Below are 24952 nucleotides of genomic sequence, written 5' to 3'. Positions count from 1 at the left end.
TTAGTTAAATTTTGCGCATTATACATGGAAAAAAAACGTACTGTAAATATGTTTTTAGAACTCTTATTACTATAACAATTTTTCTATAACAAGGTACAACACTGTAAATATGTTTTTACAACTCTTATTATAACCATTTTTTTATAAAAAGTTTGTGCCATAATTTCTCAATTTAGAAGTTTTATTTTGACTTTAAAAAAAAATAATAATTGGGAAAAAGAAATCCACGATGTAGTGAAACCGCAATAAACGAACCGCGATGTAGCGAGGGATTACTGTACTTTTACTTTTAGGATGTGATAGTGAGACCTTTTTTTTTTCTTCCCCTCTCCACCCAATTGTTTTTTAATGTAAACATTTTTCCCCTAGAAATTCTCACTTTAGCAGGACTAATGCTGTTTGGTTTGTCTTCAAAGAGACTGCAAGAATGCGCGGTTGAAGTTCAAATTGTTGTTGTGCGTCAGGAGGAAAGCATCCTTTACCTGAACGACTACTCGGACGGGCCGACCACGTTCGCCCAGCTGGAAGAGTTCCGGGACGAGCGTGGCCACGAGATGTTCATCCTGAACCGTGCCAAACCCGTGTTGCCACCGGCCCTGCCCGCTGCCCCCCCTGACGCCGGCGGCCCCTCTGGCTCCTTGGCAACCGGCCCACCTCCCAGCCCCTCGCTCCCCACCGCTGAGGCGGACAGCGACATTCAGACCGCGCGAAGAATTGCTGGCGAGGGTGGCGAGGCGGAGCCGGTCATGACGCCAGAGGGCGAGGGGGTCTTTGTCAACCACGCCGGCTTGTTTGTGGACTCCCTGACGGCCTACGAGATCAACTGCTGAATACAGGCCGACACTGTGACCCGATGGCTGTGCTTTTATCAAAACTCCTTGGACAAACACTGAGCAGCTTTCTGGACTTTCGTGTACTGGCGCATGTGCTTCTCCTTCGTACTCGTCTTCTTTGGAAAGTGAGCAAGAGAAAATAGAATTTTGCAGACAAACCGGGCTTGTCCTTTGAAAATAGCAGCGAAAGATGGAGGGTCACCTGACATCGTTTGGTGATGACAACGGCTGTATGTTGCTGTTTGCAAGTGCAATTTTGTCCTCACTGTTAAAGTAAAAAGCACCACGTGGAGGACAATATCGAGAACCCAAGGTTGATTTATTTGAGAAATCAGAGCTCTGTAACAAGGGTGCAACTTCATAAACATAGGTGGAGCGCAGTGTGTGTGCTTAGTTGGGAAAGTAGGCTGAAGGTGTTTTGCTGCGCGGAAACTCTGAGAAGGAAAGACAAGAATCGGCTGGTGAGCGTGCCCAAGGTTCAAGGTGTGACGTGGCCGTGCCGTTTTGTGCTATCACGAGTGTGCGACATCACCTCTGGCGATGAGCGCGTCGGGAGACTCGCGAACGGAGCCGCCGCCGCCGTCATCTCTCCTCTTGAAGTATTTGGCATCCAGACCGCCAACGCTCGGGCTCGCTCTGTTATAGAGAAATTCACATTTCACTCTCACGTTTCCTCTTCTGGAGAGGAAGCCGTCTCAAGCGACTCACGCTGGCTTGTAGACAACATCGGGCATTGCGGGACTTTTGCTCACGTGAGGATAAAAGTGAGCCTGCAGGGGACAAAGAAAAAGACGGAAGATGGCGAGCAAACACGTGCATCCCATCCACAAAGATGACGGCGCTCTCTTACCGCTGACGTCATGGCGGCGGTCGGCGGCGTGCTCCGTGGCGGCTCCGCAAGCATCTCGCTCAGCCGCTTCTCGCTCAGCCGCTTCTCGTTCAGTTGCCTGTTTATCCAGCCGATCACTGACAACAACACAGACAAAAGATGCCACATGAAAACGCCGCGTGCCCGTGACGAGGCGGACGCTTGCGCTCACCATTCTCATTGCTCCGCAGCAGCTCCTTCGACTCGGCCAGCTTCTTCATGCTGGACTCCAGCTGTTCCTTCAGACTCGCAACCTGACAAAGCGCGTGCGCGCACAGGTAAGTCAACAAAAAGCACATGCAGACATGCAGATTCACAAAACACATACATAGAAAGCCAACAGACTGGTACTGCAGGCACGTGCAAAAAGCGAGCGAAATGCAAAGTGAGCCACACGCAAGACACGCAAGCACGGGCTCGATTCACCTGCTGGTCCTTGTGCTGCAGCTGCTGGTGAGCATCGCGCACTTCCCCCTGTGCTCGCTCCAGCTGGGTGGAGGTGTCGCGCAGCACTTTCTCCTGCTCCACCAGTGCCACGTTCTTGTCCTTGTTCTTGCTCTGCTGAACTTGCAGCTCGCACCAGAATTTCTTGATAATCTCGTTGGCCTAACAACAGCGCCAGATGTCACAATACTGAGTCTCTTGGCAGCTTAAATGCAGGCCCCATCCATTCCCAGTCCTCGCCAAAATAATTGGCGGCGCCGCCGCAATTGATTCTCTTGCGAGACACCAAATGGTGTCCAATAAGCAGCAGGCGGGCAATCTGCTAAAAAGCTTTGCGCGACCGCGGCCACCACGCACATTTCGATACTGTTAGACGACGAGCGAGACGACAAACCTTCTTCAAGTCTGCGGACAAAATCTCCACCTGGGCGTCGAGCTTTCGTAGCTTAGCTTCTTTGCTGCGGGCGTCCTCCTCGAGGGTTTCCTACACAACAAAGAGGAGGTGGCGTGTTGTGGTGTGGCGCGACAGCCCCCTCCTGACTGGGCCAGCCGGCGCCGACCTTCTCCTGTTGTGCCGCCTTCAGTGCCTCCCGAGTGCGACTCGCGTTTTGCTCGCGGTCTTTGGCTTCCTGCTCCAGCGTCCCCACACGCGTCTGCAGCTGTTGGCCCAGTCGCTCGTTGGCGTGAAGCGCTGTCTCGGCCGAGTCCCTCTGGCGCCGCATCGACGCCACCTGCTGCTGGAAGCGCTGGCACTCCTGCGCGCACGCAACACAAGCCATCGAGCCATACAGGACTGTCTCAGAAAATTTGAATATTGTGATAAAGTTCTTTATTTTCTGTAATACAATTAAAAAAAACAAAAATGTCATACATTCTGGATTCATTACAAATCAACTGACATATTGCAAGCCTTTTATTATTTTAATATTGCTGATTATGGCGCACAGCTTAAGAAAACTCAAATATCTCAAAATATTAGAATATCATGAAAAGGTATACTAGTAGGGTATTCAACTAATCACTTGAATTGTCTAACTTGAAACACCTGCAAGGGTTTCCTGAGCCTTGAAAAACATTCAGCTTGGTTCAGTAAACTAAATCACAAGTATGGGGAAGACTGCTGATTTGAATGCGGTCCAGAGGACCATCATGGACACCCTCCATCAGGAGGGTAAGACATAATAAGAAATTTCTCAAAGAGCAAGCTGTTCACAGAGTGCAGTTTCAAAGCACATCCACAAAAAGTCTGTTGGAAGGGGGAAATGTGGCAGGAAACGCTGCACAACCAAGAGAGATGACCACAGCCTTAACAGCATTGTGAAGAAAAGTCGCTTCCAGAATTTGAAGGAGCTTCATAGACTGTGGACTGAAGCTGGAGTCCAGGTATCAAAAGCCACTGTTCACAGACGTGTCCGGGAAATGGGCTACAATAGCCGTATTCCCATGGTCAAGCCACTTCTGAAGCGTTTGACTTGAGCTATGGAAAAGAAGCACTAGACAGTTGCAGAGTGGTCCAAAGTCCTCTTTTCAGACGAAAGCAAGTTTTGTATTTCATTTGGAAGTCAAGGCGCCAGAGTCTGGCGCAAGGCTGGAGAGGAGCAAAATCCCAGTTGCTTGAAATCCAGTGTGAAGTTCCCACAGTCAGTGATGGCTTGGGGAGCCATGTCAGCTGCTGGTGTTGGTCCACAGTTTTTCATTGAGTCCAGAGTAGAGATGTACCGATCCGATATCTGGATCGGATATCGGCCCCGATATCAACAAAATAGATGGATCGGGTATCGGAAAATGCAGCCGATCTGTGAGCCGATACTTTCCTTAATCTATTAGGACGCGGGCTACGTCATACGTCAGCAGCACGTGTGCCGCATGCCACGAGAGTTTTCTAAACAAACGCAAACATGGAGCGAACGTTCGCTTCTCTTCCCCGGGTTGCTAAGCGGACGTCAAACCCTGCGCGTTCGCTTCTCTTCGGGTTGCTAATGGGACGTCAAAGGCTGCGCGTTCGCTTCTCTCCCGAATCGGGGGGGGGGGGGGGGGGGGGCTAATCGGATGTCAAACCCTGCGTGTTCGCTTCTCTTCCGGGGGGGTGTTAATGGGACGTTAAACGCTTTGTGTGGCGGGCTCCATCTAGTGTGGAAACTGAGAAGCTAAGCTCAAGCTTCTTGTGCGGGCCATATTCAATTATGTTTTCAGAATTTGCTGCGGGCCAATAAAAACTGGACCGTTAGTTTGGACACCCCTAATTTAGAGCAAAGAACTGTGTAGTCTGCCTGATGCCATTGCCTTTGGTCTTTTCTGTTCCACATGTAGAGTTATGTAGCTTGTTAAGTCCCTCCATGCCACGCCGCATTGATGCAGTAATCCGTGCAAAAGGATTCCCAACCAAGTACTGAGTGCATTAATGGACATTTTCAAATGTTTGATTTTGTTTTGCTGTGATAAATCTTTTTTTTTTACTTGGTCTGAGGAAATATTCAATTTTTTTTAGATAGGATTTTTGAGTTTCTTAAACTGTAGGCCAGGGGTGGCCAACCAGTCAGAGACTAAGAGCCACATTTTTTTTACTGTGTACCGCAAAGAGCCCCCCCCCCTCGAAGCGAACACGCAGCGTTTGACATCCCATTACTAAACCAACCAACCAACCCCCCCCCCCCCCCCCGAAGCGAACACGCAGCGTTTGACGTCTCATTAACAACCCCCCTCCCCCGAAGCGAACGTAAAGGAGCCGCATGAAACCGCATGCGGCTCGCGAGCCGTGGGTTGGCCACCCCTGCTGTAGGCCATAATCAGCAATATTAAAATTATAAAAGGCTTGCAATATTTCAGTTGATTTGTAATGAATGCAGAATGTATGACATTTTTATTTTTTAATTGCATTACAGAAAATAAAGAACTTTATCACAACTGACTTTATGGACTGGTGCCATGGTTGGAACTATGGGCCTTGGCTCCAAGAGTGTGAAGCTCGTACTCTTGAGTTCACTTTGCTGAGTCATTGTATAGGCAGTGGAATTTTACACCTAACTATTGTTTTCATGGGCTCTCTATCTGGCGCTGTGAATATGACAAAAATGGCAGACGTACCTTCTCGGCGGCCACCAGTTTGGCCTTGAGGTCCCTGAGGGCGGCCTGGTTTTGGTAGTCCCTGTCACTCAGCTCCCCACAGGAGGTCTCCAGCTGCACCAGGCGGCTTTGCATCTGCTGGCTGTCGCGCTGGTGAGCGCGCTCCAGATCCTGACAGTGCTTTTGCGTCTGCTGCTGCTGGCGCTCCTGCAACTGTGACATATCATCATCACTCGGCGCCACAGGGTTGGCCGGAGGGGGTTGGGGAGTCGGGCTTACGTCGGCCGCCTTCTCCTGCTCACGGCGCAACTCGTCAGCGTGGCGGCTGCAAAGCGAGTTCTTCTCAAGAGTCCATTCCAGACGCATGCGCTCCACCTCCGACAGCGTCTGGCGAGATACGTGACGCCGAACCTAATTCAATCTCATTTTAAAAGGTTTAGTTTTAGATGGACCGATTATCGGAACTCTGCACCTCAGAGTTTGCCTGTCTGAGGTGCGATTATCATTTTAGTGAAATGCACTTCAGCATTTCACTAAAATGATAATCGGTCCGTTATTACGGAGTACTGGTGCGAGGCCGAAATTGCACATTTGGACAATTTCAAGTTTGCGTATCGAAATAATGAATCACAGAACAAAGCAGCTGTCAATTCATTTGATAAAAAATGCCTTGTCAATTAATTATTGTAGCTGCAGCTTGTTCTGTTTTTAGATTTAGCAACAAAAAATGGCAACAAGAAACAGAACCTGCTCGGCGTTGTTGAGCCGCCTCGTCAGATCATCTTCTGTCTTTTTCAATTTTAGCTCCAGTGCTTCCTTCTCAGCCTGAAACGCAATAAGACGACGTTGACAGTTGTCAAGAGCCATTTTGGTCATCCCCATTGAAAGAATAAGACGGAAAATAAGTTAGAACGTAAAGCAGTAGTCTTTGATTAAGTTAACTCCTAAAATAATTTGGTAATCAAAGAATTGTTCATGTACTTATTTTAAATCATAAATAACGAGCTATTTACTTCCAACTAGATTCAATCGAACTAACTCAAACAAAAGACTTCATTATCCAAATTCACATTTTCACATAGACCAGTTCATCGGGTATTGAGTGGGCCCATCTGTCCGATTTCAAAATGTGCATGGGCCCCAGAATCGTCCTGCCCTTGGCGTGTCACCTTGACAGAGGCCAGACAGGCAGCCAAGTAGTCTTTGACGTGCTTGTCAGAGCCCTGCGTCAGCCGCAGAGAAAGCTGGTTGCTGTGCTTAAAGGAGTTGGTCTCCATCACGCTCAGCTGGCCGGGGCCATCCAGTGACGGCGAGTCGCAGGAGAACAGCAGCTGGAACCTGCACACCATCAAAAAAATCAAATTAATTAAATTTATTTTTTTTAAAAAACAAGCGGCTCCCATAGCGAAAACATCTTGATGTCGAGGGGGGGTAGGTGGGGGGGCAGCGGAGTACCTGGGATGGCTGCAATTCTGCTCTGACTGACATTGACGAAGAAGCTGCACCAGCATCTCAGGGAATGACGCAAATTCAATCAATAACTCCTGCTGGACTTTCAAACTAAACAGAAAAATAAAAGAGCACTTGAAAAAAAAAGCACATTGATGCAGGAAATGGAATTGTGGCTACTTCTTAGGCAAACCTTTGGAAATCTTCCTCAGAGATTGTGAGGCTGAAGAAAAAATGCGGATCCTCGTCATTGGTCAATCTTACCAAAAGATCCTGATGAGCAGAAGAGAGACAATGGATTTCAGGTCGCTTCACTTAAATCTCCCATTAAAGGGTTTCCACCAGCATTCATACCACAGAGTGGGTAAAGAAAAGACATATATGAGCGTAACTCAATAGGCTTCTAGAAAAGGCTGCCACAAAGAAAACCAACAAGAGCCAAAGTTACAAGTCAGCAATCCAAAGCAACTAAGACAAGAAACAAAGGCAAAAAGTAACAGTAGGCCAGCTGGTAAGAGTCCTAAATGTTGTAAATGATCCCGAGGTTTGCCACATATGTATGTAAGTCCTGTCTCCCCCTCACACCCCGTCGGATCATTGTTGTCTTAATGTCTTTTTGGTTCCTGTTGTCGTACGGTCTTGCTGTCGTCATGTCCTGCTGTCTTCTTGTTTCACGTCCTGGTCAGTCACTCAAGTTATTGTTTTGTTAAGTTTTTTTTTTTTTTCTTTTTCTTTTGGTATGGCGCCGTAAGTGGCTGCCTCCCAGCAGTGTTCTCTCTTTTCCTCTTTATTTCTTTCTTTTCTCCTTTTTCTTTCTGTCTTTTTGTCCATTCGGCGATGCTGGTGCCTTCTACCGCACCTCGGTATCTCTTCGGATCAGATATTTTGTATTATTTTTTTTTCTTCCTGGGACCGGGATCATCGGTCGAGACCGGCGTAACTCTACGGCGGCTTCCTGCTTATCCGGGCAGTGATGACCGGGTCCCTCGCCTTGGCCTTGCAGCCGCAACCCCTGTGGGGAGTCCGCTCCCTCGTGCTCGTCGGAACCAACGACTTTCGCCATGCTAGCCCCGTGGTGACCATCTGCACGTGCACCCGACTGGGTGCCCAGGACGCTGCTCACACGTTTGCCTGCTTTGTGATGTTTTTCACCGATTCACGACCACGGTCCATTGGGCGCCGTTGAACTGGACTGCCCCTACACCTGTCTATGGACCCCGTGGAGGCTATTAATGTGTTTTGGGGTGTTCTCTTGTATTGAGGGGTGCTGGTTGGCCACAGTTACTTTTTTTCCTTTGTCTTTTATCTTTGTTTTGCTTTGATGGCTTTTATCTTGAGCACTTTCTGGCTTTCTTTGTGGCGCCGTTGTGTGGCAGCCTTATGAGAGCCTGTTGAGTTGCGCTCATGCCATTTGTGCGTCTTTTGTATACCCACTCTGTGGTATGAATACTGCTGGGGCCTGAATTTCCCCACCCCTGGGGATCAATAAATATTCAATCAATCAATCAATTTTATGTTGGCGTTTCGCTAGAGGACTGACTGCTCTTGAAATATGCAATAATTCAAAGCAAGGAGTGCTCAAGGACTTTCTTATTCGAAATAAATGCCATACTCACTCGTTTGCAAACGGCACTTGTGCTCGACTGACGCTCAATGGTGACGCGGATGCGTGCTTTTCTGTATTAACAGGAAAACATACCTTATCATACAGATGAAACCATTCTATTTTTTTTCCCTCCGAAATCAGTAATTTATCCAGGTAAAGTCAAAAAGCTTCGGATGAAGGCCAACCTGGCTGCGGCAAAACAAAAGCCAATACGAGACAGATACAATGAATTACAAAGAAAGATCAAAGAACATACACACAAAACAAGTCATCGGAACTTGACAGTGCAATGACAGTACACGCAGGTAGCGCAACTCGTGCGTGAGAGTTGGGCGCTCAAGCAGGACGCGTACGCGGCTAACTTGTCAAATGACAAAACAAAAACAAAATACCAAAATACCTTTCATCACAGTGTCGACATCTAATTATGACTTTGACAACATCGCTAAAAATTGCCTCCATGTTGGCCCGCCGTTGCGATTGTATTTCTTCTTCTTTGGTAAGCTTATCTTCTTCGCCGACGGACTGTCGGCAAATTACGCGTTACCGCCCTCTTTTGGGAGAACTGGTGGTGCCGCAAACTTGATTTTCTATCAGTTTGCTGTTGCTGAGCTAAAGTTAATACTGTACATGTATTAAAGTCTTGGAAGAATGGCATTAGTCGTAATATTTTAAACATTATACTGCGAGCAGGCAGGCAGTTAAGGGAAGCTTTATACGTGCGTTCTTTGTCGTGTAATATTGCTTTCGTTCATTTGTTGGCAGTTAAACACGTGCTTCTTGCTTCTGCCACAATCCACTAAATTTAATCCCTAGAAGGGAAATTCACCTCATACGAGCAATGGAGGTCATTCTCTTACTAAAGCATGTTGATTATATTTATATAACTAATTAACATTTAGGCTGTAGTCAAATTCGACATGTGGTGACTGTATACAACCGGGTGAGCTCAACTATAACTAGAAGGCAAAACCAAGTAAGCAAACCAAAAAACAAACCCAAATGTTGACACTGTCAATGGAGAATTAGTTGGTTTATTTTCTATGTACATGATAAGTGTTATAAATATAATACACCATAAACACAAAAGGTGGCGCCATTGTCAGATTTAAAAACAAAACTCAAGATTGTTCGCTTTCTAATCTGAGTTTGCCGCGCTCGGACACCGGCACCGATTACATGATCGCGGCATCCCGCAGCATTCATGGGGAGGGCTCGTCAAACATTTAAGACATGCTGCACTTTTTCAGTTTCTTGGTCAAAAGTGAACCACATTGCTTTTTTTTTTTTCTTTTACCTTGCAACTTCCCAAATGTCAATTGAAGCTGACCTTGATGAGACCCAAAGGAACAACTAATGCTGTCATCTGGTGGCACGCACGCACACTGCAGTTTTAGTGGTCGCATGAAAGCTCCTTATGAAAATCCAGGACACTAGCCTCCCTTTTGGGTTCTTCTTCACGTTGGCCCTTGCGGTGCGTGTTGCGGCAATGTCATTGGCTGCTGTCGGTGATGACAATAAGTGCTGGTCCGGCGCCGTGCTGCGCAACCTCCGTTTGGGCGTTGGCGTCGTCACGGTGATGGCCATCGAGGCACGGCGCGGCGCAGACTGCGTGCGTGTTGATGTTGTAGACACCGGGCATGAGGAAGCAGGCTTGCAGCTCCAGGTGACGCGTCTGCCGGGGACAAAGCGCCAGCCGGTAGCGGGTCTGGCCAACCCAGGTGAAGCTACACGCGCACTCGCTCCACTCAGAACTACACAAGATGTGGGGGGGGGGGGGAAAGTCCTAGCGTGTGTTTTTGTGTACTTGCGTATGAATTTTTGCATGTCTGTGTGTCCATAAGTGAATGCGTTTGTATGTGTGAGTGAGCAGGCAAGGGCCAAACTTGAAAAAGCCACACACTCACCTGGTGGTTTTGTGCCTGAGGTCTACTGTGATATCCACATCAGTCCGGCAGCAGTTGGACAAAACCAAACAAACGGGAACCACACAAACACTGCACACAATAAACAATATTTACAAGTGCATTTGGCCACCTCGTTTGCATGTGCCCACGTGTGCGCGCCACCTGTCGTGTGCAAAGTCATGCGCGTATGTCTCCGAGTAGCGCAGGTTGCTCTTGATGAGTCGTGAGAGTTGCGTGGATGGCGGCACGGCGGGAGGTGGCGGATCCGACTTGAACTTGAGCAGAACCATCTCCTGAGTGTCCTGATAACGCGACAACACCTCGTGAGCGTGTGTGACATAGCAACAAGAACGCACAGACACTATGAGAGATGTGGCCCAGCTCAAGAGAAGCCGGATCGGGTCAACCCGCCCTCACATGATGATACGCTAAACACAAAACGAGGCATCCAAAGATGTGGTCACCTGCTTGGGAGCGAGGGAAGTGGCCTCTTCGCCCACTGCCTGCAGCGCCACGTGGAGTTGACCTTCCAGGATCAGCTGCTTGCTGTCCTCCACCACGTAAGCCTGCACACATGAAAATAGCACTTCAAATTCCAAGTACGCGCCTTCTGTAACACACCTTTCTGAACAAACACGCACACACGCATGCAAACCTGACCTTCCAGATGACAATAATGTTGAGGTCCAGCCGGTCGCACTCGTTGACCACGCGGACCAAGTCCTCGCCCAGGCTTCTGCCCCCGGAGGGCGTCCTTGACCCCGAGGAGCAGGCGTCGGCACGGCAAGCCTTGGACGTCCGGCGGCAGCGGAAAAAGAAGTCGCCGCAGGGCGTGGCCGAACTTACGATCTGCACCCATATTGACAACGGTGATGACGTCAAGTGTCCTTCAACTCTATTCGATGGTACGGCCGTTATAATCGAACATTTTGTCAAATATCAGACAATTTGCCAGGATTGCGGACGGGGGCAGAATGAACCCCGCCACATCCCTAGACCGAGTCGTGTGGGTCTATGTGCACAAAAGACGGCCGCTTGGCGTACCCGCTCGTCACTCAGATTGACATCGGCAAAGGTGAACATCTCGGCGCGGTCCAAGGAAGCTTCAAACACAAACACGAGGAATGATCAATGATTGAAGTGTGCGGTTGAGCATGTACGTGGCAACGACGCACCTCGGCGAGCTTTGCACGGTGCTGCTCTGAAACAAAGCTTGGCTCGCTCTTTGCTGCTTACTTTGCAGTCTGGAGGGGAAAAAACCCCAAAAACAGTCAATACCGGATGAAACCTTCCAAATCGTTCAACATGGCCAAAAAAGAACAAATGTGCTTAAACGTTACCACGTGTTTAACCACCTTGTCGGTGTTCCAAAGCGAAGAAACGCGCCGCGAACTGTTAGCCGATCAGCGTTGTGTAACCTGCGGGCGCTGTCATTTTGTACCTTTATCCTTGGCCGGGTTGATGCACTTGCTGAGGCTCCAGTGTTGACTGCCACTGGAAACTTGGACGATGTGGAACTCGCGCACGCCAGCGTCGCTCTGCGAGGCCAAAGGCAAATTATCAAGGTGAGCGGTGGCATCATAGCGCGACCCGAGGCTGATGCCGGGGTGCTTGCCGTGTTTATGTTTTCAACATCGATGAAGACCAGCGTGCTGCCGCCATCCTGGTCCTGTCCTTGCTGAGGAGGTATGGCGCTGGCGTGGGCCGACGCTTGAACGCTGAGAGAGCGACTGGCGCAAATAAACACCGAGTGACGAACCACCCGGTGGCTGAGGAGGAAGAGTGAGCTCATCATCGTCATCACATTGACACTTTTACAGCAGTGCCATTTACTCGCTTGTGTTGGTCATTGCGGGGGTCTGATCACCTGAATTTCACAGACTTGGGCTGAGTAAAGACCCACGCTCATGTTAAAATCTTACTTGGTAAAAATCAGTTGACAAGATAACATCCACCACAGTGAACGAGTTAAGAAGAGAACAGTACCAAGTATAGAGTTATGAGGAACATCAGGGTCTTTCAATCTGCAATGTGAATTGAATACTTGGGAGTGTGGTCAGGGAGAGAGGATTGAACGCAGAGACAAAGTGACCCGATGAATGTCGATCATCAGGCAATGTCCCGAGTATGTGCGACATCTACCTGATCTTGCTTCGTTTGTCTGGGCTTTCATAGTAAAAGAGGAAGTTGATCTCATGGACTCCTTCCTGGTCAGGTCCTCGCAGCCAGAGCGGGAGCTGCACGGAATGTCCTGGCTCCAGCGTGCCGCCGACAGGGACGTCCACCACGTCAGACGTGGGCCCAAAGTCGTCGGCAGACACCAGCGTCTCACAGGCCGCGCCGGACCCGGGTGCCGCCGCCAGGGTTTTGTAGGCCGAGAAGTTCTCGGCAGAGGCGGGGCTAAGCGGCGTCAGCGGCGTGCCGGCCGACGGATTCCCGAATGTGAAGAATTCGGGGTGAGTGGACGCCACGCGTAGGCCGCATAGGGACACGCCGCTCACGTTGCAGAACTCCACGTACGCCTTGCGGATCTCGCCGCACAGCAGCGCTGTCGGGAACTGCAGGAAGAACACCTAACGCACACAAAAGGGAGGACACATCCCCATGGCGGACGAGCTGTTTGGTTTGTTTATTCACGCAAACAAATTACCTCCATGAGGGGCATCGGTGGCGTAACGATGGGCTCCAAGCGCCGGTCGGGTCCGTAGCGCACAAACATCTTGTCCTCTTTGGTGTGATTGAGTCGCGGGCCTCTGATCTTCAGGTCCTGCTTGCCGCTGACGATTATTGTCTCGGCCTTCAGCAGCCCTGTGAGAGGAGCGGCGTGTGGGATCTCACGTGACTGACGGACAGCAAAGGTTTGGTCAGGCGCCTTCTTGTTACCGTCATCGTCGTCCGGCGTCTCCGCCGGGGATGCAGCAGCCAGGTCATAGACCACGCCCGTGATACTCAGGCAGCCCGTCCGGTGCGGCAGCACCCTGAGTCGAGCCTGCGTTTACGAGTCGCAAAGGCTGTTATACACCAGACGCTAACAAAGATGAGCATCTTCAAGACAGCCACAGATCGTTATAACTCACCATTTTGGTTTCCTCGGGGGCCAAGTGGAAGTCCAGGATGGTCTCGGTAGTGAGCACATCATCTGTCTGCCTTGACTGGAAAGGGAAAGCGGGACAGAGTTCATCAAACGCAGAGACAACAAACACGCATACAAGCGAGCAAATGGATAAGCATTTTGTCCTGGGAAAAGGCATCGCCGGAGGACGCTGACCTCTTGCTCCAACGTGTCCTGGTTGCTGACGAGTTCTTCTCCGGCGTCCTCCGCGGCGGCAGCAGCGTGGGTGTCGCGCGTAAACTTCCAGACCAGCGAGAGGCGAGATAGCGCCAGCGGAACTTTCAGAGGGTTCCTGAACACCACCTCCACCACCACCGGCTCTGCAAAGCACCACGCCAGAAGCGGGTCAACAAGCGGCAAGTATTTGTCGGGTGGCCGCATGTCAGCTGTGCAGTAATGAAGGCGTTGGGGTCAGAACCTTGGTTTCCCTACGCCTTTGTTAAAATAAAAGCATGCCAATACCAAGTGCGAAAGGTAGCCTGTTGTACCTTCCACAACGGCCAGCGGGTGGCGCAGATTGTCCGTCTGGCTGTTGAGGTAGCACTGGCTGGGCTGAAAGTTGGCGGGGACCACCCCTCGATTGGCAGCAGCCACCAGCTGCTCCTCCAGCTTGCACCACATGGCTGCCTGCTCGGCGTCATACTCCTGGTCCAGTGACACATGCGTGGCAGCCTGCTTCTCACCTGCGAACGCCAGGTCATGCCCATGCCACAACCTGAGTACTACCGGGAGCGGGCGCCTTCTTACCCTCGGCTAGGCGGCGCTCGTGCCCAAAGTAGACCCTGGTGGCAGCGCCATGGATGCATGGCAGCGGCAGCTGAGGTAGACGTACGCCACTCCGGCTGATCACCGTCTGCAAGACACGCCGGACGTCACGGCACATGATTTCGTTCGTCAACATTTTTTCTTAACGTGTCAAATAGTGGAAGAACAAAAAAAAATAAAAAGAGGAAGAACAAACATTCAAGCAAAGATGGAAAAATCAAGCAGAAATGGCATTAAAAGCCATAAAAACAAGTTTTGGGACTGTTTGGACAGATGGTTAAAAGGCTGCGATGTCTAACTCCCATAAGGAGAAGGCAGTAGCAAATAAGTTTCAAGGATAGCGGTCTGAGCGCTGTCACCTTGTAAACGTAGAGGTACTCCCTGAGGAACGCGCCCTGCTGCGCGGCTGTCTGCCGGCTGTCGTTGGTCAGGATCTGCTTGAAGGCCTGCGCGGCCTTCTCGGGCCGGCCCAGCGTGAACGACTGGCGCCCGACGGTGAAGTTGATGTGGTCCTCGGCCAGGGACCACGACCTGCCCTTGTACACCTGCATTGCCTGGCAGTAGCACCGCAGTGCGTGCCTCTTCTGCACCACCAAGTCAAAGTCAACGGCGCCGTCCCAAGATGGCGGCGGGCCAAAGGGAGTGATGGTGGCCGGGTGGCTTACCTGGCCCGCTTTGCTGAAGCGGTGACCCGCCAGAATCATGTGGAAGGCAAACTTGCGCAGCATGCGAGTGCGCATGTTTATGAAGCAGTGGGCCGCCTGCTCCAACATCAGAGCGCTACGCAGGTCTGAGTCCTAGACGGCAAAGGTGGTGAGACAACGTGAATTGAAGGAGGGGCGGGGGGGACACGCCATTTTCAAGCTTTGGCAAGGTTCCTCACCTCACTGGTCATTTTGATGAGCAGCGCAGCCGCTTCCGAGTATTTTGCTTGACTCTTGAGGATCTCGGCGCTGAGGAGAGCGCAGCGCTCGGCCAGCACCACGTTCCTGTCAGAGAGTTAGTGCTGCTCATAAAGCAAACGCATTTTGCCTTTCATCTTGGCAACATGCATTAGCTTTGAAATGTATGAATTTCCCAATTATTGTAAAAACCCAAAAGGCAACTCCAAGCAGTTTGGGGCGTCTGCTACCTGCAGACGTCTCTGTAGGTCTGGATGGCTGTGTCCATGTAGTGGGCAGGATATGGGCGCACGGCTCCGCCTTGCAGGAAGGCCGAGACGGCGGCCATTTCCTGGGCGCGAGGAAGAAGAAAGCAAACATCAACATCAAGTCGTGCTGGCCGACATGGCTCTCAAGGACACATCCCCCTCATGCTCACCAGGGCGCCGGCGGCGTAAAGCATGGCCTGGTCCGACAGGAAGTCCTTCTTGGCCGTGTGGTAGCAGCTGTAGGCCAGCTCGTAGTGCTGCACCAGGAAGCACAGGTCGGCCATCTTCCTGATCTGCAGCTCGGGGGCCTCTGGGGGGTAGCTGCCATCACACGGGTCCAAAATCACAAACAGGAAAAAAGAAAGCAAAACCTGGCCGAGCTTACAGGAGGCCGCCGGTGCTCTTGGGCTCGCTGACGCTTTTTTCGGGCGCTTTGCCGCCACCGAACCACTTCTTGGTGGCTGTGAAGAGGGAGCGACTCAAGCCTTTTCGGGACACCAGCTGCGGAAGGACAGGTAGATGCTTATGAACGCTGCTGGCAAAGAGAGCGGCAAAAGTGGCGAGGATTGCAGGCGCTCATTTGGGAGAAATTCTGTTTTTGTCCAGTCCCAGCTAGGATTCCGTTTGGACATGGTTTGAAAAGAACGCACTTAGTTGTCAGCAGTTTTTAGAGAAGGTTTCGTAATTCTTCTCTAGAGCGCCGATGTGGAGCACCTGGTCGTTGAGCTGCCTGATGTTTTTCTCGATGTGAGGCAGCAGGCCTCTGAAGGTGAACTCCTGGACAAACTGGCGGATGCGGTCGTGGTCGCTGAGGGTCAGACACGCGCCGTGGCCCCCTGCCGTAATGTCTGCCTCCCTTGAGGCGCTGGCCGAGTCCTGCTCCAGACGGCCACCTTTGACATGGCACAGGAGAAGCGAGTCACAACATATTTGCTTGGTCTGAAATTTTGGAGCATCCCAAGACCTTCTATTTACTGCACCCCCTCCAATAAAAAAATATCCTTCAAACAAGAAAGAGACCTGTGTCTGCAGAAGGCTCCTGTGTTGTGCTGCCGCTTTTATCCACCGAAGAGCTCACAGCAGGACCAACATTATCGTCCGCTTGATCCTGCAAACGCACAAAGACAACACGTTTGCCCGCCTGCGTATTTGCACATTTGGGGGCCGGCGATCGAGTCATGAATTTGATTGGGGTCGGCGGCCGGGCCCACCTGGCTGCGCAGGTAGTGAGTCCACAAGTCATGAATCTGTTCCTCCTGCTCGGCGACGAGCGAGTTGATCTTGAGAAGGTAGCAGCCTTGAGGGCCGTAGCGCTGCTTCATGTCCTCGTAGACGGCCTCGGCCCTGAAAGCGTCACATTCGAGTTGCTTTGGGCAATTTGTACACACGTTGCCTTTTGGCACAAGGATGTTTTGCCTTGGATCGCCAAGGTTTTAAGACGCAAGCGGCGATCGGATTTTGCTCCGGCCTCTCCAAAGGCGTCGTTACCGTCGTTCGTCGCCTTGGCCCACGTCGTGCAGCAGTACGTAGTACTTCAGCGTGTTGGGGATGAACCACTTGGGCTTGGTGAAGTCTCCGCTGTGCTGGATGCGGTGTTGCTCCTGCGACAGCTTGACAAACTGCTCTACCGGCGCCGCCTCTCCCGACGACACCACCAGCAGGCCTGCACGAGCCGGTCAAGGAAACTCGGCCGGTGAAAACAAAAGAAACAGGTGACAAGGATACAGGCCAGGTAGTGGTTGAGGAACTCGTGGTCAGAGGCCGGCATGGACTGAAGGAAATTCTCCCGGTAGACCTCGAACCAGGGCGTGCTCGCTGGGCAGACAAAAAGTGGTGACGGTGAACACACAGCGGAGAGAAATCGCAGGCGGCTTCAGAACTCTGGAAGGATTTGAACTAGGACAAAAGTGAGAACAACTCATTGATCGAAGGACAGATATCTTGAAAAAGGAGGATCTTGGAAGAGTTGGATGATTTAGGGAGAAAAAGCAGACTGGCAAATAAGGGACTTAGGACATCTTGACTCAAAGAGAACAAGCTTTTCAAGAAGAGGGCCCAATTTTAAGAGTGTGATTAAAAAATATATATCGGCAGAAATCTCAAGATCAGCAGTCTTGGCAGATCTGGAAAAGCAACTTTTAGGAAAAATCTGGGGGAACAGGAGCATCTTGGGAAAGGGTCATCTGGGAGAATCATCTGAGGGGAACACAACTCGAGGAGATCTTGGGAGAAGAGGAGGCTGTCAGAGGATCTGGACAGAAGACCATCTCCCAAATCTTGGGAGAGATGAGCTTTAAAGATGGGGAGCTGATCTTGGTAAAACAGTGTGAAAACCGTGCCACTCAAAGCAAATGCTGACCCATTTGCTGGTCAAGATCTCAGACATCCGTGACGCGGTCTACAGTCTACTCACCAAGCACTCAAAACACCCGACAGAATCATGTTTCGGTTTTACGCGTGAGCAAGGCTCGAATCTACAAAGAGGTGACAGCAGCGGGAAGAGCAGAAGCCGCAGGAGCACCGGGAGAGGAAAAAAGAGGAAGCGAGAGGCGATGATCTAAACGGAAGCCACACACACGACGGGTGTACCTGAGAAATGCTTGGAGGCGCACGCCTCCGTCAGCGCGTCTTTCCACGAACTGAACCAGGGGGCGCTACATTTAAGAGCTTCGTCTGACAGGTGGAAGGAGAGAGCGGCCAGAAAAAAGCGTCACCATAGCAACACGCAACCCTGACTACAAACCCAACTTCGAGACCCTAAAGTACAAACCCAACTTCGAGACCCTAATTGCAACCCTTCTTCAAAACCCAACCCTCATTTGACATGGCCATTTGAAATGTTTAATGAATAATGTTTAATTCTACCTTAAGCCTGCTTTGAACCCTCAATTTGAATTCCTTAGCATGGCTTGAAACACTGATTAGAAGCTCTAAAGATGGCTTGAAACTATAACTTTTGTTTGGAACCCTGATCCTTGATTTAAACTTCAAGTTGAATCCCTCCCACTGTCCCTGAAACTACATCGGAATCCCGACAGACTTAAACTCCCCATCCAATAACTAAAATCCTCCGCACTCGCCTTTTCACCACCTTCTTTCCCCAGCCAAGCAACGAGGACTGATAAGGTGACAATCGCTGACACAAGTGCAAGAAAATATCACCGAAGTTACCGTTGAAGCTGAGGTCGTAGTCTCCCGCAGCAACAGCGGTAGAGACAGCGCCCTCCTGTGGCTGGCAGGAGAGCACCACCTGGTCGAGGTGGTGGCGCTGGCCCGGGCTGAGGGCGGCGCCCAACAGAGGTGGGGCGGTGCTCGGCACCACCTTGGTCACGCAGATGCGAAGGTTCTTGACCACCAGAAGCTGGTTGTTGGGGTCCCGCAAGTGACCTGGACACAAACAGTCCAAGCATTAGCTCACTTCCGGCCATTTTCTATATGTGGGAGTAAACCTCAAACGGGTGTCAAGGGATGTTCGGCCAAACGATGCTCTGCGCCTAGTTCTGTAAGATAAACCCGACTTTGGCACCCTGACACTTGTTAGAAACCAAGTGACTTGACACCTTAATTTCAAGCCCCAACTCTGGCTTGAATTCTTCACCGGGTTTGAAACCCTCATTTAAAAGCCGACCTTTGTTTGAATCCCCAATGCAGACTTAAAACCCTACTTTGCCAACATGTAGTTTAGGCAAGTTTTTTTTTTAGTTTATTGTTTAGCACATATTATATCAATAACTGTGCAAGGAGGGAGACGAAGCCTAGGGCTTGTAAAGAGCTCCACTCCTTCTAACCCCCCAATTCCAACCCTTAATGCTGAGTGCCAAGCAGGGAGGCAATGGGTCCCATTTTTACAGTCTTTGGTATGACCCGGCCGGGGTTTGAACCCACAACCTCCCAGTCTCAGGGCGGACACTCTAACCACTAGGTCACTGAGCTGGCAATGAGACCTTAACAGTCTTGCAAGAAGGACTCGTCCAGCAGCGAGGAGTTCGGAAGGAAAAAGTTCTAGTCGCGAGCTGTTTTGAGGAATGTCGGGCGGAAAATGACAACTACCGATTAAAGGCACTTGAAGCGCGGGCCTTATAGCACGCCGGGGCTAACTGCAGTCAAAGTCTCGCCGCTCAGGTGTCACGAAGCCCGGGCAGGTGACGCCAAGCCCCCGCGGGTATCTACCGGTGCTTCGTCACTAGCTAGCCGCGGTGCTAACAACCCGAAGCAAAGTCACGCGGACCGGAACTACCCTGCGCGACTTCTTCTCGGGCGGGGCGGCAAAGTGGCGTCCGCCCGGTCGTACCTTCGGAAGTGAGCCGGCAGAAAGGCCTGAGCAGCTCGGCGAAGTTGAGCTTGTTTTTGCTGGTGAGCCTCTCTGCCTCGTCGCTGCACAGCACGGCTACCATCGGTACAAAAGAGTCCTGGACAAACTCCTGGACGGACTGCACGCACTGCGCCATGGCGGAGTTGTCTGGGAAGTAGACAAGGGGGACACGGTCGGAGGTCGGCGGCAGAGACCGTCACATTGTGGACAAGAGCAGCGGCCGACTCGGGTCAGCGGCCTTGTTGGCCGTCGGTTCTCTTCCGGTTTGTGGGACCGTCATGTCATGTGACGAGGGACAGCGCCTGCCCCACAATGTGCCTGAATTAAAACACACACACGCACACACAAACGTCAAAAAGACGTCAACCTGAGAATTTGGCAACCCGTTATTTGCGGGCCATTGGAACCAAAGAAGTGACTGAGGCTGAACCACGAATATGCGGAGTCAGATTAAAGGAATTTCCCGCAATGAAATGAGTTTAAATGCTATTCATCTGTTCCAGCCCCCCCTAACAAAAACATCTCTTAAACATGTTTTATTCGAATTAGGAAAAAAATCTAATACATGTAGAAAGACACGAAAAAGATATCAAATTGCTTTTGACAAACACTGTTGCATTCGTGTGCTGGGCATGACCTACTGAGTGAGTGAGCTCAGGAGCAATTTATGAGCATCGATTTTAAAAGATTTAAAATTGCTTCCATACAAAGTAGCCAGTTTGATTACTGTTAACATCATCATGCTAATACTGTTAACATCATCATGCTAATACCAAAATAACATGACAGCCAAACTCAGTTTCAAAGTCAAAGTCTGCTTTATTGTCAATTTCTTCACATGCCAAGACACACAAAGAAATCGAAATTACGTTCCCACTATGCCACGGTGACAAGACATAGTACACAATATACATACAAGTAAACAACACAAACAAATAAAAACAAGAAGGCACAAACAGTGAATAAATAAGAGTGATGAATAAATAATAAACAAATAACATAATAAATAAGGCGGCTCGGTGGTGCACTGGGTAGCACGTCCACCTCACAGTTAGGAGGGTGCGGGTTCAATTCCACCTCCAGCCCTCCCTGTGTGGAGTTTGCATGTTCTCCCCGGGCCTGCGTGGGTTTTCTCCGGGCACTCCGGTTTCCTCCCACATCCCAAAAACATGCTTGGTAGGCCGATTGAAGACTCCAAATTGTCCCTAGGTGTGAGTGCGAGTGCGGATGGTTGTTTGTCTCTGTGTGCCCTGCGATCGGCTGGCAACCGATTCAGGGTGTCCCCCGGCCTACTGCCCGATGACGGCTGGGATGGGCTCCAGCACGCCCGCGACCCCCGTGGGGACTAAGCGGTTCAGAAAATGGATGGATGGATAACATAATAAATAAGAGGACCAAAAATGGAGCAAGTGTGCATACAGCATACAGTCAGAATCACATAGCGCAAAAGTACAGGACGCTACGCAGAAGGGGGGAGAGAGTTCAGGATCCTAACAGCAGCTATCCTAATGGATCCTAATGAAGCTATTGGTGAGCCTGGTGGTGCGGGAGCGCAGGCTCCTGTACCTCTTCCCAGAGGACAGAAGATCAAACAAAAAGTGAGCGGGGTGACTCACATCGCTCACAATCGTGGTCACTTTGCGGGTGAGATGGGAGGTGTAAATGTCCTTCAGGGAGGGGAGTGAAGCACCAATAATCTTACCAGCCGTGTTCACTATGCGCTGGAGGGCCTTCACGCTGTTTTCAGTGCAGCTACCACCCCAAACAGCGATACAATTGGAGAGGACGCTCTCAATGGTGCCACGGTAGAATGTAGTCATGACGGCCGGAGGAGCACTAGCTCGCCTGAGCGTCCGCATGAAGTACAGGCGGCGCTGAGCTTTCTTTGCCAGTGATACGGTGTTGGTGGACCAGGAGAGATCCTCACTGATGTGCACCCCCAGGAACCTGGAGCTGCTCACTCTCTCCACCACAGGACCGTCGATGGTCAGCGGCAGGTGTTGAGTGTGACCCTTCCGGAATCAACAACAATCTGCTTGGTCTTGTTTACGTTCAGCAGGAGGTTGTTGTCCCTGCACCACGCGGTCAGAAGGTCAACCTCCAACCTGTACCGAGTCTCGTCGCCCTTGGTGATGAGACCCACCAGAGTCGTGTCGTCAGCAAACTTCACTATGCGCTTGTCGCTGTAGGTTGCAGTGCAGTCATGCGTCAGCAGGGTGAAGAGCAGCGGACTGAGCACGCAGCCTTGGGGGGCCCCCGTGCTCGGCGTGATGCTGGCGGAGATTTTGTCTCCAACACGTACCACTCGAGGCCTCTGACAGAGGAAGTCCAGTAGCCAGTTGGAGAGGTAAGTACTGAGGCCCAGCTTGTCGAGTTTGCAGATGAGTCGTTGCGGCACAATGGTGTTGAAGGCAGAACTGAAGTCCACAAACAGCAATCTCACGTACGAGTCCCTTCTCTCCCGGTGGGTGAGGGCCAAGTGGAGGGCAGAGCAGAAAGGCATTTTTGCAACAGCTGCATTCAATAATGCAGTGTCACTTCCTGTAAAAACCTGACTTAGGCAAAAAATAATTTCGGTAGTTATATTAGCATGACGATATGAAAACAGTACCGCTGACAACCCATACAAAATCCTCAAGAATTGTAAATAGTCATTTATTCCAGGGCTGGGATAAACATTTATTAACAACTGCACAGGCAAGTTTGAGGTCTCACTTTCACTCACGCAGGTAAAAGTCAAACAAACCCAAAGTCTGTTTGATCACACAGGAGAAGGCGGTTGGCATTCCAGTCTTCGACCTTTTGACTTTTCATAAAAATCACAATCTAGCAAATGCTGCGCCAAACAGTGCTTCTCTAACTGGGATCCCTGGACGGCAGCGAGTTGCACTTTAGGGCACACAAATGACTCAGTCATATACAATCAGTTATGTATCATTAAAATCCACAGATGAAAATTTTCTGGGCGTGAATGTGGGGTCACTCATCCTGATTTGCGCATTGTTATTAAGGAAACGTATCGCTGCCATACCAGAGGGGGAAAAAGTGCTTTCACGACCAGTAGACCAACAGTGGCACTATGGTTGCCAGCAGTGTGGCGTAGTTGTTCGACTTGTACACTGAACTGTTTTGCTGGTGAGGACACAACAGTACGCTAGTGGCATCCGGGCAGCGCTGTCATGCGAACGTCTCCTTATTTGATGTTTCGCAAGATGCGGCGCGCGTGCGTGCTCTTTGAGGAGGCCAGCGCTTCCTCCAAAATGGAGATGAGGTGCAGGAGGGTGGCCAGGTCCACGTGGAGAACCAGGCCTCTCTGCTCCGTGCCAGAACTGCCCCCGTGCATCAGGTGCAGCCTGGTGACCAAGGTGGACGCCACATGCTGACGGAGGGAGCGACTGGCCAGCTGGGAGGGGCACAGGAGATTGGTTTAGCTGCCCATCGCACCCACACATGCGTGCATGAGGCATAACACACATTTACGCACACAGACAGACAGGCGGAGGTGCTTACCTGTACATTGAGTCTCCACTCCAGGTTGTGGTAAGCAGGCAAGGTGGAGGGCGCCAGACTCAAGATGCTGCGGATCTCGCTGCGATGCTGCTGGTACATCTGGCAAAGCCACCGCTCAGCGACCGTTAGACGATCATGATTGCCGAGGCCAATGTTATAGATTAAAAAAAAACACAATCACCTGTAGGAGGCTGCAGTTGAGCTCATCACCAAACTCTAACGAAAGCAGCGAGTCCACAAAGTCCACCTCGGACAACTACATGCACACACAGGAAGAGGACTGATTAAGTTTTTCCGGCCTTCTGTACAAAGAGCTGCTTTGGCAACTCGCGGACCGGGTGCAAATGTCTTTGGCGGTGAAAAGTACGAGCGTGGGGCTAGAGCCCGCATGTGTGACGTGCGAGAGTTGGCAGCTGACCATGTGTTTGGAGCTCTGAGTCATGAGGTAGAGCAGTCCCTCCACTCCGCGTCGCACCACTTCCGGGGCCACCGACAGCTTCCCTGCAAACACCACGCAATGCGACAGCGGTACAATTCCGTGACATTCCTTGCTCAAAGACATACACAAGCACAGCAGCGGGCCAGCGAGAAAGACCGCCACCATTGGTTGGAACCGTGAGGACAAAATGGCTTACTGGCAGCGCCGTCGTAGACTTTGGGGCTTATTCCTCTTCTGAGGAACTCAAGTGTGATGCGCCCAAACTCTCCGACCACTAAAAAGCACAAAACCACCAACAGGATGTCATTGTCTATATCTATCTACGTACGTAGAATCTATAATCTAGTATCTATCTAGTATCTCCCTAGTATCTATCTAGCGTCCGTCCTAACTATGCATCTATGTATGTATCTATGTCTGTCCGTCTGTCCTAAAAGGAGCCCCAGGCACGGTAAGGGGAAAACTTAACTTGTGTGAACAAACTACGATTTTGCACAGAAGGTAATAAATAATCCGTATGCTGTTCTTTTCTTTAACTATTTTGTGCCCACGATACGTACAGCGTCCCCCCCTCCCTCACATGTTCGGTAAACAGAGGCAAAACAATAACAAAATCAATTACAGAGTGAGACTGACCAAATTTGAAAGGTGCAGTCGCCTCCAGCAAGGGCTGAGTCTTATCTTGTTATCGGTACTTAAGTTGTATCATGATTCTGTTTTGATGAGAGCGACGGACGATCCTCCCATCACCCCGTGACAGCTACAGTGGCACAAGAGAAATGTTACAATTTTTATGTTACCTGCCATGTCCACTTTGTTGAGGAAGTTAAGGTGTTCTTTATGTTCTTCGGACAAAACCAGCAGCATGTTGGATTCCAAGACCCACGTTCAGTACTCCTAAAATCGAATTGAACTCCAAAGGGTTCATTCTTCTTCGCTTTCTTTTTACTGCAACAGCTGTCACACGCATCTGATTTGCCGCCACCTCTGGCCACAATATGCGATGCGTGCCGACTTTTGAAATGCAGTTTGAAGCTTTTTTTGTGGTTCAGAGTACCAAAATGTTTAAATGTCGTCCAAAATGGATATTTGAGTTGAATAAATCCTGGACGCATCCAAATGTGTATAAATACACAAAAATATAATCTATAATCATCCAGTCATACATTTATGGATCAAATTATACAAAAAAGAATAGGTCTGACAAATTACTATTAACCCTTGAGTGACTGAACCCTACACTCTTCCATAAGTGGGTCAAAAATGACCCATATTAGAATGAATGCGTTTTATGCCATTTTTTGCCATTTTGCTCAAGAATAATCATCTATATGAAGGAATTGACAATAAAGAAAAATGACCCATATTAGAATGAATGCGTTTTATGCCATTTTTTGCCATTTTGCTCAAGAATAATCATCTATATGAAGGAATTGACAATAAAGCTGACTCTGACTATATAACATTTAGTATTATATTTACATTATTTACCCA

General features: G+C 50.2%; 3 protein-coding genes across 8 annotated transcripts; all 3 read right to left on the bottom strand.

Moving 5' to 3' along the window:
* Positions 1–1133: 1133 nt before the first annotated feature.
* Positions 1134–8784, bottom strand: LOC133167283 (spindle assembly abnormal protein 6 homolog). The gene is made up of 16 exons (XM_061297967.1): positions 8664–8784; positions 8274–8334; positions 6851–6930; positions 6664–6768; positions 6378–6546; positions 5956–6033; positions 5488–5595; positions 5230–5421; positions 2706–2900; positions 2540–2629; positions 2128–2307; positions 1874–1955; positions 1684–1799; positions 1542–1603; positions 1366–1469; positions 1134–1267 (listed from the first exon to the last, which is right to left on the bottom strand). Exons 1-16 carry the CDS (start codon positions 8723–8725, stop codon positions 1224–1226), a joined length of 1728 nt encoding a protein of 575 aa, XP_061153951.1. The 5' UTR covers positions 8726–8784; the 3' UTR covers positions 1134–1223.
* Positions 8785–9281: 497 nt separating this feature from the next.
* Positions 9282–19790, bottom strand: trappc8 (trafficking protein particle complex subunit 8). 6 transcript variants are annotated; one of them, XM_061297004.1, is made up of 30 exons: positions 19489–19789; positions 18369–18584; positions 17787–17870; positions 16923–17012; positions 16686–16860; positions 16409–16541; positions 16218–16305; positions 15912–16090; positions 15583–15698; positions 15368–15518; positions 15180–15280; positions 14931–15036; positions 14713–14844; positions 14407–14631; positions 14030–14135; positions 13771–13965; positions 13439–13602; positions 13248–13322; positions 13054–13159; positions 12821–12978; positions 12313–12743; positions 11786–11939; positions 11612–11708; positions 11346–11414; positions 11215–11273; positions 10831–11019; positions 10635–10736; positions 10333–10472; positions 10171–10260; positions 9282–10017 (listed from the first exon to the last, which is right to left on the bottom strand). In XM_061297004.1, the coding sequence occupies exons 1-30, from the start codon at positions 19643–19645 to the stop codon at positions 9756–9758; spliced, it is 4350 nt and encodes a 1449-aa protein (XP_061152988.1). In that variant the 5' UTR covers positions 19646–19789; the 3' UTR covers positions 9282–9755. The 6 variants fall into 6 exon arrangements, with proteins under 6 accessions (XP_061152988.1, XP_061152987.1, XP_061152992.1 ...); XM_061297003.1 differs by having other exon boundaries at positions 12821–13159; positions 19489–19790; XM_061297008.1 differs by lacking the exon at positions 17787–17870.
* Positions 19791–22150: 2360 nt separating this feature from the next.
* On the bottom strand, positions 22151–24420 carry commd2 (COMM domain containing 2). The gene is made up of 6 exons (XM_061297009.1): positions 24259–24420; positions 23655–23732; positions 23438–23520; positions 23201–23275; positions 23020–23118; positions 22151–22912 (listed from the first exon to the last, which is right to left on the bottom strand). The coding sequence occupies exons 1-6, from the start codon at positions 24323–24325 to the stop codon at positions 22703–22705; spliced, it is 612 nt and encodes a 203-aa protein (XP_061152993.1). The 5' UTR covers positions 24326–24420; the 3' UTR covers positions 22151–22702.
* Between the last annotated feature and the right edge of the window lie 532 nt (positions 24421–24952).

The sequence above is a fragment of the Syngnathus typhle genome, linkage group LG14, assembly GCF_033458585.1.
Source record: "Syngnathus typhle isolate RoL2023-S1 ecotype Sweden linkage group LG14, RoL_Styp_1.0, whole genome shotgun sequence".
In the NCBI taxonomy this organism is placed as follows: Eukaryota; Metazoa; Chordata; class Actinopteri; order Syngnathiformes; family Syngnathidae; genus Syngnathus; species Syngnathus typhle.
This window is presented reverse-complemented; position numbering and strand designations above follow the sequence as displayed.

Coding starts and splice junctions, on each gene's coding strand:
- LOC133167283 (XM_061297967.1), bottom strand. CDS start 8,725: ATGGAGGCAATTTTTAGCGATGTTGTCAAAGTCATAATTAGATGTCGA. Junction 8,335..8,663: donor TGTCGACACTGTGATGAAAG/GTATTTTGGTAT, acceptor CTGTTAATACAG/AAAAGCACGCATCCGCGTCA. Junction 2,901..5,229: donor AACTGGTGGCCGCCGAGAAG/GTACGTCTGCCA, acceptor GCGTGCGCGCAG/GAGTGCCAGCGCTTCCAGCA.
- trappc8 (XM_061297003.1), bottom strand. CDS start 19,645: ATGGCGCAGTGCGTGCAGTCCGTCCAGGAGTTTGTCCAGGACTCTTTT. Junction 16,091..16,217: donor GGAGCCTTCTGCAGACACAG/GTCTCTTTCTTG, acceptor GCCATGTCAAAG/GTGGCCGTCTGGAGCAGGAC. Junction 14,136..14,406: donor AGTACCTCTACGTTTACAAG/GTGACAGCGCTC, acceptor CGTGTCTTGCAG/ACGGTGATCAGCCGGAGTGG.
- commd2 (XM_061297009.1), bottom strand. CDS start 24,325: ATGCTGCTGGTTTTGTCCGAAGAACATAAAGAACACCTTAACTTCCTC. Junction 23,521..23,654: donor AGTCTACGACGGCGCTGCCA/GTAAGCCATTTT, acceptor TGGTGTTTGCAG/GGAAGCTGTCGGTGGCCCCG. Junction 23,276..23,437: donor CTCAGAGCTCCAAACACATG/GTCAGCTGCCAA, acceptor GTGTGCATGTAG/TTGTCCGAGGTGGACTTTGT.